This window comes from Diplotaxodon limnothrissa, linkage group LG6 (genome assembly GCF_057381915.1).
Source record: "Diplotaxodon limnothrissa isolate DT_005_m linkage group LG6, D_limnothrissa_male_GT1.1, whole genome shotgun sequence".
Taxonomy (NCBI): Eukaryota; Metazoa; Chordata; class Actinopteri; order Cichliformes; family Cichlidae; genus Diplotaxodon; species Diplotaxodon limnothrissa.
The window spans coordinates 14,181,409-14,192,183 of record NC_140601.1 but is presented as its reverse complement, the minus strand read 5'-3'; the positions used below and the strand labels follow the sequence as shown (position 1 = coordinate 14,192,183).

Genomic DNA, 10,775 nt, shown 5'->3' with positions numbered 1-10,775 from the left:
AAAACTACAAATATCTGAGTGTTAAACTTAAGAAAAAGAAAAAAACCTCTACGATCATGTTTAAAAAACTTCACAGGAAGTCACCGACTTAAGCAGCTATTGTTAAAATCATACAGAGTACTATGGTGTAGATAGCACATCTAATAACAATAGCAGTAATAATACTATCTAGAGCTCTGAATTGGGAATAGTAAATTACTGATGTTGCAGCCTGCTTAGTGTAATCAAACTAAAAACACTAAAATTAATCTCATGAGTCGAGTCTGCCAATTTTAATAGTGATCTTCCTCTTGACAAATAGACAATGCCCTCAATTCCGCTTCTGCACACTAAATCTGGGCGCGCACGGCACAGAGAGAAATCTCCGAGAATAGTGATTAACCCCTGAAACCAAAGTCCTGGAAAATACTGTTAGAAGTGTAAAACTAAAATGATCTTGGGGAGGGGGGGGTCCCAGTTCAGGAGCTGCCAGCCTTGAAGTTCAGATTCACCATATTTATCCTTCATGTATACCAAACGTGATAATTAACCGCTAAATGGTGCATTTGATTGCCCTCTCAGCTCAGAACGTCAGGAGGTATTGCATCACTGGAGGTAACTGGATTCAGTTGGTCATCGGTTAGTAAGAATTAAATTAAAAGTGTTGATTAACTTCCTGTCTAAAATTCAGACGGCAGAAGATCTGAATGAATAAAATACTGATACAGACACATGAGTTTTTTTCTGAGTTTTCCAAGAAGCGGGGAAGTGTTTCATGAATACTTTCCACCCTGGGCTTTGCCTCAGACTGAATCAAAGCTGTCACATTAAGGTCTCACATCTTTGACTCCATCAGTCATTATCTAGGCCAGCTGTACTTCCTGTCCCAGATTCAAAGCTAAACAAGGAGAAGTACCTGCAAAACAAAGCAAAATTGCAAGACCTGCATGAATTAACTGTTGTCTTAAAACAGGGCTTAAAGTATTTCTTTGTGTTTCACACTGTGCTGTATTCCATTACATTATTTTATGCTATTTCAGCACACTGATGTGATTTTATTTTATCCTCAAAGAAAAAGTAAAGTAGTTTAAATTGCTTTTTAAAGGTGCTATTTTTTAGAAAAGTAGGAGTGTGAAGACGATGCAAAAGATTTAATTTGGATTTGGACCCGTTTTACCCATTCATTCACTGGCTGCTTGAAGGCAACTTTTTGGTGATAAACATGGAAATGTTAGACATTTCGAACTGATGAGAGGGACCTGAATGCACCATTAGTTTTGGTTTCTGTCACACTGAAAAGTGCATGTTTACCCCCCCCCCCCCCCCCCCCCCCATCCCCCCACCTTCAACATGAGGCAGCCCCTGAATGTGGACAGCCCCTCGTATCCGCTCAAAAACAGGAGTTACTTCCTGTGAGGTCAGTGCTGATGTCATCTGGAGGTGTGGACCTGGTGGTTGGGTGGCTGGGCGTAGAGGTACTTCCAGATGGCGTAGTAATGTATGGCCGCTCCCATAGCTACAAACATGTGCCAAATAGCGTGAGCGAATGGGACAATGCCGTCACTTTTGAAGAAGACTATCCCCAAACAGTAGCAGGCCCCGCCGACCAGCAGCTCACACAACCCGGACTGCTCCGGCTGAGAAGAGGCATTAAGTTTATTATTTTTAAACTGTTTAATGGGTCATTTTAAACCCAATCAAGCAGCAGAAAATGTGAGTGGCCTCACCATTGAGAGGATGACCAGGGCAGGAAAAACTCCCATCACTGTGTAGCAGATCAACTCCATGAGCTTATACCTATGACAGCAATGGGTTACTGAGCACGGGTGTTACTGAGCGTAAAGTTAGGCAATCTTAATAACAGCTTGGAAAAAGCTTAATCAATTTTAAAAGAAGTTTAAATATTTGACATACTAAGAAAATAAATATGTGAGCAGACCTCTCATGGAAGAAGAAGACGTAGGTGGTTCCAAAAGACGCCATGACCCAAACTAACCAGCGCATGTGACACGCCCAGGGACCCAGCTCTCGCAGGTTTAGCCTGTTGAAAAAATCAATCAATCAATCAAAAAAAATGCCATCTACACATGCAGTTTTGAAAAAATATCTCTGTCCACATGTAAACGCTAAAAATAAAAGGGAGGGAAAGACTAAACAGGGTTTTGTACCCTTACAAAACCTTAAGTACTTCAGTAAAGTTTTTGTTTTGCTGGAAAAGCAGCTAATTTTGAAACGCCTTCAGCATTTCAAATGTTAATTATTAAAGACAGTATTTTGATTGGTATAGAATCACAACTTAGGAATGAACAAAATGCATATAGTGTACATAAATTAAAAATTTTCAAAAAAGTAAATTTATTCAAAACCGACGTTGGGATTTGGGTTGTGACAGCGTCTGTGTTGAATGTAGAGGCGCCCGAGTGAACTTCGAACGCCTCTGTCGTTCTAAATGGAGGGACAATAATTGCTGTTTTACGTGTGTATACTTAGATATACACACGTAAAACTGCCGTAAAACTGCAGATAGTCAGAGTAACAGCAATGGTAGTTTGTCTATATCCACTATTTTAGAAATTAATGTCATGTAAACAATAACGTGGCGCACAGCGTCACGTCAAAAAAGGCACATACCTTTGACAATGCATGACGAAATCTCATGGATTCATCTTCTAATTGCAGATCTTTTAAAATACAGCATGATGTTTATTTTTTAAACTATTATTCCAATCAGCTCATAAAACAGGAAATGCTTTGGCTAACTTGTCACTGATAAGATCCTAAGTTTGCAGTGTTAATTTCGCTGACCAATAATTTTCACCACCAACCTTTTTTTTCTTATGGTAAATGGATCTTATATAGCGCTTTTCTACTCTTCTGAGCACTCAAAGCGCTTTACACAACTTGTGCATTCACCCATTCACACAAGCACATTGTTCTTAGTGCTTTCTAAGTAGCATTCACACACTCATACTCCGATGGATGGATCGGAGAGCAATTTGGGGTTAGTATCTTGCCCAAGGATATTTGGCATGCAGACTAGGGGAAGCCAGGAATCGAACCACCAACCTTCCGATCAGTAGATGACCTGCTCTACCGCCTGAGCTACAGCCACCCTTATAAAAACAAGATAATAACTAAACAAAACAGAAACACAAAACAGGACAAAAACCAGGCTAAAACGTATTGACACTTTTGCCTCCAAATAAAAATGAGATGAAAATGAAAATCTTCTGATGACATGAAATCCAATCAGAACTAATGGACGCTTTGTAAACCGCGTAGAGCAGTTTTCACCGTTAACACCAATTTTAAGTCAGATCCACTTGCTTGTCACATTTGATTAAAAACAAAAGAAGGGGGGGGGAGAGATAATAATAATGTCATCTTTTATTTACAGTCTATGTAACTTAATCATGACTGACAACAGGAGGGTGCATAGGTTTTCTCACAACGGACCCAGACTGAGGATTAGTTTCCTTGCAGTTAGCTCAACAAACACTCTCTGAGTGCCAGTTATTGGAAACACTATTTGCTATCTGTAATATGTGCTGGAGGTGGTGGTTGTTGGGGGTTCTGTGTTATGTCTGTTGCTGTTATGTTGATTTTAATCATCTTTTGTGTGTTTATTCATATTCAGAGCCCCTTGTACCACAAGTGTTGAAATGAGCTATATAAATAAAATTTGAATAATGTACTTACTTATATATACAGTTTACACACACCCACACACGCCTAGCAGGCTAGTTTGTTTACCAAGGGGCGTAGGAAGCAGCGATGAAGAAATAGATCACCATCCTGTCACACATGTGAAAACACTGCTCCACAGACCTGAAAAGGGAGCAGAAACAGCTCAGAAACGACTCAGTGACACTGTTTAGATATGAAACATCATTATTAAAAATGATATATTTAAAATAATCCAATGCATCACAGATATTGTGCTACAATGTATATATGTGGGTGTGTGTATATAAGTATATACCGTAAGTGGCTCTTCTTCCAGGCCACAGTGTGGAAGAGGGTGGAGATGATGAAGAGTGAGCTGAGCCCCGCCCCATACACCCAGGCTGACAGCCGCTCCCATTGGTCCTCTGACTGGAAGTGCAACACTGAGCTTCCCAGCAGGCTGGGGATTATCCACAACTAAATGAATTCATAGCATAAATGAAACATGAGGCACAAAGAGGCAGGCAGGCAGGACTGACTGTAAACACGAGCATGATGCTGCTGATGTTATGTAATGATGATTTTTCTTATTTTCACTGGGTTTAATGATCACTTTCTGTGTGTGTGTGTGTGTGTGTGTGTGTGTGTGTGTGTGTGTGTGTGTGTGTGTGTGTGTGCATTTACCGCATGCGTGGCACAATTGGCAGCATGCTCATATTCGGTGGGCTGGTATCTCTTGTTAGGAGGAACACGATTGTTCATATACCTGCAAATGATCACATTTATTAACAATTTTACTGTGCAATACTTAGCTGAAATTTATATAATAGTGTAATAACTAGGGTGGTAATGATGTGGTGATAATTCCAGTTAGTGACAACACAGTAAAATTTTGTTAACAGTTTGATAACCTGTGTGTATTAAAATGATAATTTCCCATTGCTCATCAATAGGCTATTGTATATTATCTTCTAATTATATGCATGAAGGTTAGTATTATGTGGTTATTATCTCCTTTTTCACACAGCAAGGTAGTTTGCTCCCAGTTATTACTCTTTTTAAATTCCACTGGCCTTCTGGGACCTGTCCAGTCTGGATTTAAAGCCAGGTATTAAAGTTATGGCTTTGAAACAATTTAATTCCCATCTTAAACACAGAGCCTTCCTTTCCTGTCTCCTGAGTTCACTCCTATTTTTTACGGAGTCCCCCAAGTGTCTGTTTTGGGTTCACTTTTCCTGGCTCTATAACTCCTCTTCTTGAATCCTTAATGGAAATCAAGAGCCAATTCATTCATTCTTAGTTCCTATAAATTGGGAGGTTCTTTTTCTCTTCCTTATAAACTGTGTCCCCTCTCTCTCTGTGTTAAGTCTCATGTGAAGAATCTGGTTCCTGAGCTACATTTTAACAAACAAATTGTCATCTGTTGTCAAAACAGAGCTTTATCGTCAAATATTTCAAATATTTTCTATTTAATCCTTACACAGAAAAAGTAATTCGAGCCTGTTGCCTGTTGTTATAATTTGCTGTATTGTGGTCTCCTTTAGAAGTTTCTATCTTGCCTCCAGTTACTTCAAAATGCTGCATCTAGACTTAACTGGTGCTAAGAAATTAGATCATATCATTCCCATAATGGCTTCACTACATTTTGTCCCTTTCCATTTAAGAATTAAATTCAAGATGTATAAATAGTTTTTAAAGCTCTCACTGGTCAGGCACTCACCTATATGATTTCTCTTATTCACCTTCACACAATCCCTCTTTTCTTAGATATAGTGACAAGCTCTGACTTCGTGTTCTCTGTTCTGGGCTCAAACAGATGGAAGGACTTTCTCAGTTGCATCCATCATCGTGGAACCAGCTTCCTGTGTTCATTGCAAGTGCTCCAATTATTGCCGTCTTTAAATCTGAAAACATAGCTGTATTTCATGGTATTCTTGGGTTCATAATCTGAAACTGGTGGTGGTTATTTTGTATTGCGGGCACATTTAAATTTGTGATCTTGTACTATTATTTTTGAAGTTTTTATTGTTTTGTGCAGCTCTTTGGACAGTTTTTTTAACTGTGCGTTACAAATTTTTGATTATTACACCACTATTATCATGTTATTACTGAGCTGTACTATAAAGTGCTACCTTTCTTTTTATTACAGGCAGCAGCATTTATGCAAATGACACATTTCACATTTGCTCACATTTAAATGCTTCATCATCTTAACATCTACACTTAAAAATACATACAAACTGGGTCGCTCATTAACCGAAGCCAAAGGTCTCTATCATACAAATGGATCTGTTCAGACTTAGTGGTCATTTATGCAAATATGCAAAATTTGAATTTTAAGCAATATTGCTGTTTTGTAATTATTTACTCATTAACTTTACTCTTTCCTTTATAAGTAAATATAACAGAAACAGTACATGTAATTTGGCATTAAAAAAATTTCACACACACACTCCAAAAAATTCTCAGTCTGAATTTATGGCAATATTTAATGAAATATGTATTCTATAGAAATGGGTATTTCAGTTTAAGCTGTTAGGTGTTGTTTTGAAATATACCTCGGATGTTACTGGGGTTTATGGAGCACATGTTGCTTGCTTAAAGGTCAGTTTAAAAAAATAAAATAAAATTGGACTCTTTGCATAATCCATATTTCAATATGTTCCTTTTTTCCTTACACTTAACTCATCCTTTGACTGAAACAAGCTGTTCTCGCTTTACGCCAACTGTTTTCTAATAGACTGCTCCTCACAAGGTTTGAACAACAGGTGGGCGGGGCTTTGAGTCTAACAGCCAAGCCTGGGAGTGCGTCAGGATGATCAAATTAGGTTATCTACTCTCACTGACATGATACAGAATCAAGGGTAAAAAAAAGTCAGTCTGAAGCCTGAGCTATTGGCCAACATTTGTTGTACATACACTAATGTAATTATTTGAGGCTTTGTCCATGTTTGTAATGAGCATCTGGCATTGCAACAGAATTTATATAACAAGAGTAATGGGTCCACTTTAATAGGACTTTGTAGAATTAAGCTGCAGACCATATTTACTGTGTATGATATTTAAACCCACTTGTATCTCAATGCTAACAATCCACCCCACCCTCTTGTTTCGCTTAGCAACGCTACTACATGCTTCAACTTGTTGCCATGACTGCCGTTGCCTGGCAACAGTGGGTAACCACAGAGCGACTGAAGCAGAGGTTTGATCTCTTTCAGAAACGGCTCACACATACAGCCATGCCCACATTTTCTCACATACACACGCACACTCCGATCTGTTCGTTTGATTGCGAACACTCAGTACAGAAACTCAAACAGTTCAGGAGGTAGCACCCTGACAGTGATGTCACTGTTGTCATGGAAACCACAGGCAGGGATTGTCCTCCCCTCTTCCCTACAACAGAAAACTCCTCGCTGCTTTCATCTTTCTTTCTTCGCCTCTCTTTCCTCCTCCCTCTCCCGTTCCCCCACCATGGCTCCTCTCTGCTTCCCAATGATGAAATTAACATGCAGGGAAGGCAAATGATGTCTTTGCAGACACACAAAATGTAAGCATGTGCACATCCACATGTTGTAAGTCGTAAGACATGAAAAAGAAGGAAAGGGAATACCGCTCAGAACCTCAAAGAATCCATTTGTTTTTATGAAATGCCCCCAACAGCTAATTATGCTGTCTATCTGAGGAGCTGTGCATGCATGCGGCTGCAGAAACAATACTTCTAAATAATCTAAAAAGAGGAATATCACAGCTGTGGGTATATGCGTGGTTGTTGTCAAAATGCTGATAAGACATTCATGATCCTTCATGAACATATATACACAAGGAGAACTAAAGAAAGATGATGTAAAAAGGATGGCAGCACCTTTCACTTCCCTTTCTCCTCCATTTGCTGCTTTGTTTTTCAGAGTGACACTCATTAGGAGCTATTAATACTAACCGGCCCAGCCCAGAAACACCGTCTTGTCCCAAATAAAAGACTTCCCCACCCTGTATCCAACACTGGCCTCACACTGTCTGGCTTACTCTCTGTAGTGCGCACACATACAAGTGTGTGTCAGTGCCAGGCCCAGCAGGCCTGGTCAGGTCATTAATGACTTTATCAAGCTGGCTGATAATTAGCAGGCCAGAGGCCAGGCAGAGGGACTCACTCATGGGGCAGAGCAGAGCTGTGGAAACCCCGTGACATCTCTGCGTCTCTGTGGTCTAAATGAACCATGAAGACCTCGGTCCAGTTAACACAGGACATGAATTAACACTGCTTTACTTCATGGGTCTTTGTGCTATTATGTAAATCTATAATAAAGTTAACATCCACACACTGCTGAAAACAGTTGCCATATAACTGTTTTTCTTTGTTATAGCACTGTAAATCAAACAGGTCTTGGATTAAATTAGACAGTATATAGATTAAAGAACCACAATGGTGATTAAAATCTGATCATTTAAGCTATATATCCTAGTAAACCTAACTGCAAAAAGCTGGGAAAATCTGATCTATCAGCTATTTCAAAACTTTTGAGATTACTCCCCGTCTTGTCACGCTAATACATCCAAAGGCCAAAAACATTTCTTTTTTAAACTGATACACAACATAGAGAAGCTGCAGTTAGTCACAGCTGTGAAGATAAACCACTGGAAATTTCATTCTGTTTTTTTTTTTGTTAAGGCTCCTCTGACGTCTTGATTGAATCATTTAATCGTTTTGGTGTTTTCTTAGAAAAAGCCAGCCCGGGTCCTGTGGCAGGAAGTTGTGACGGGTACATGTTCGACAGCGCTTGAATGAATAAATGAATCTAGAAATGTTACATAACAAAAGTAACCACCACACGCTTCCTTAAAGTGCCCTGCATTGTGAAACAGCTAAAAATATATTTAGCTGTGATGTACTCATAAAAGACAACTGACATCATATCTGATTAAAAGAAGCAGCATGATAATTTCGCCTCAACCCATAATGTGGCACACATGACTTCATGTGTGAGCTGTGGGAATTACAGTCTCTGCTCGCGAGATGGAACAAATACTACTCCCACAATTGCCTCAGTTGGCCTATTTTTTGAAGCAAATAATAATAATAATAAAGTATCTCTCTATATATACCTATGACTCTATTTTGGAAGCATTTTTTTAACATCAATTCAGTTTGGTTGGGTTTGGAGCTAAAAACAAGACCACTAAACATATAACTCAGAGTGTGGAAGTTGTAATGGACAGCGAACAGAACAGATGATCAGCTGATTCATAGCATAAAAGCAGTCAGCAGATTAGCAGAGCATGAGCTGAGAATGAAAATAATTCTGAGTTGCAACATTGGTCTACTTCGTTTGTCCTCGGGACAGCCTCAGCCTAGATCCAGTTGGCTTCTGTGTGCCAGATATTAAATAAAGTTGAAAAGGCTGAGGAAGAGGAGGGGGTGGCCTTTCCTCTGTGTCACAAAGATCACAGGGAAAGAGGAAAAAGGAAGAAGTAGCAAGATGAAGAGAAGGGGGAAGTGGCAGGTTGTGTGTTTGCTTAAAATAAAATAAGAAATAAAAGAAATCCTGAGCTTGAATATAGAAATTTGAAAAAGATACATCACTAATTATGAGACATGCAGAAAATACATATGAGTTATTTACAGCTGGTTCCCAATGAGCATCCTGGACCTCATCATCATCATCACTACCAAAAAGCAGCCTTTCTGTTCATCTCCAGTCTCTAACCGTATATTGAATGAGCTCACCCACCTTACAAGATTCATTTACAGAGGAAATAGGCAACAGTTGACGGCAGACAGACAGTGTGGCCAAAGCCTGAATCCCCCCTGTGAGTGATGGGCGAGTTGGCCGCCGATAATTGATTAGTTCAGCGTTCAGATCTGCAGCGAGGAGGTTTAATGGAAGGTAACGAGCACGTCGCCTTTTCACCGTCGTCGTCTTATCCACATCTCAAGCAGCACTGGGAGACGCATGCATCCCGACCCAGCCGCCTCCAGAGGGTCCAGTCCGGAAGTGTGGGCGTCAGTGGGGGGACGAGGGGATGAGTCTCAGTCGGTGCTGATGCTTGCTCGCTCTTTCTCTCTCTCTGTCTTTCTCTCTCTCTCCCCGCCGGTTCACCTCATCACGACTCGGTGAGGGGGGCTGTTCTTCATCACTGAAGGCTGCCACATCATTCTGTGATGAGGGGCTGATTCAGAGGCAAGTCGTGCCTGCAGTTCCTGCTTTGGTCTCTAGGTGGAGGCGCAGGCGCGCTCTCAGGGACTGGTATTATGTAATAAGGCGACGACGTTAACGCATCTAATTATCGAGTCAGAGGAGGATTATTTAAAGCGACACTGAGCTACGGCTCCTAGTCTGCGCGGCGTTTTACCAGGTATGAACAATATAACCCCGTGACGTCACTGTGATGTCATCTGGCTGGGTCTTCAGTCTTCCTTGAGACACATAGAGACTTTTGCTGCTAATATGTGGACTGTCGCTTTTTAATAAAGAACCAGATATCTTGAATATACAAGATTTTAATTACTGAATCTGAATGTAATTATAAAAACATCTCATTTATGTAATTTTCTGTTTCTGCGGCGGAATTAATGAGATATGCTACAGGAACCAAGTGGGGCAGAAATAGCTCCTCACACTGACACGTTTTTCAGTTATCTATTTATTTACTGGCAGCCCCTTACATACATTACAGGTCAGAATATCTCCCCCGTTGATGCTTCAGTCTTGACTATTTTATCATTTCAAACCTGACCTTGGCAGGTCGCTTGAACTTAGGAAGAGGCAGGAGGTCTGATAGCTGATAGGTGTTCTCTGTTTTTGGCTTTTTTTTTATTTTACTCAGAGGGATACTTTTTGCTCCACCTGATCTATTGGAAAACTATTAATTATAAATATATATTGTATGGTTAATTGCTAAATATTCACTGCTGACACCTGGGAGTTTCATGTCACAGTTAATTTAAAAAAAATTAAGAGTTTGAGCACTATAGAGGAAGATAAAAAAGTATTTGATTAGATTTTTTTTAAACATCAACAAGACCAAAACACACTTGTAAGTTTGTGCAGCAGGATGTTTTCCCATCAATCGATGAGCAGCTACAACGGCAACAGCTTAGACAGTATTGTACCTGTATTAACAATCTAATA

The 10,775-nt window shown here is 39.9% G+C and overlaps 1 protein-coding gene across 1 annotated transcript; it reads right to left on the bottom strand.

Annotated features, from left to right (window-relative positions):
* Positions 1-1,409: 1,409 nt before the first annotated feature.
* Positions 1,410-9,388, bottom strand: LOC146630280 (monocyte to macrophage differentiation factor 2-like). The gene is made up of 7 exons (XM_085355720.1): positions 9,375-9,388; positions 4,330-4,411; positions 3,962-4,122; positions 3,733-3,807; positions 1,919-2,020; positions 1,707-1,776; positions 1,410-1,616 (listed from the first exon to the last, which is right to left on the bottom strand). Exons 1-7 carry the CDS (start codon positions 9,386-9,388, stop codon positions 1,410-1,412), a joined length of 711 nt encoding a protein of 236 aa, XP_085211846.1.
* Positions 9,389-10,775: the final 1,387 nt, after the last annotated feature.

What these genes read in the sequence shown, in the direction of transcription:
- LOC146630280 (XM_085355720.1), bottom strand. An exon ending in GCTGCTTCCTACGCCCCTTG is followed by an intron (nt 2,021 to 3,732) that starts GTAAACAAACTA and finishes TTTTTTCAACAG; the next exon opens with GCTAAACCTGCGAGAGCTGG. An exon ending in GTCTTCTTCTTCCATGAGAG is followed by an intron (nt 1,777 to 1,918) that starts GTCTGCTCACAT and finishes TTGCTGTCATAG; the next exon opens with GTATAAGCTCATGGAGTTGA.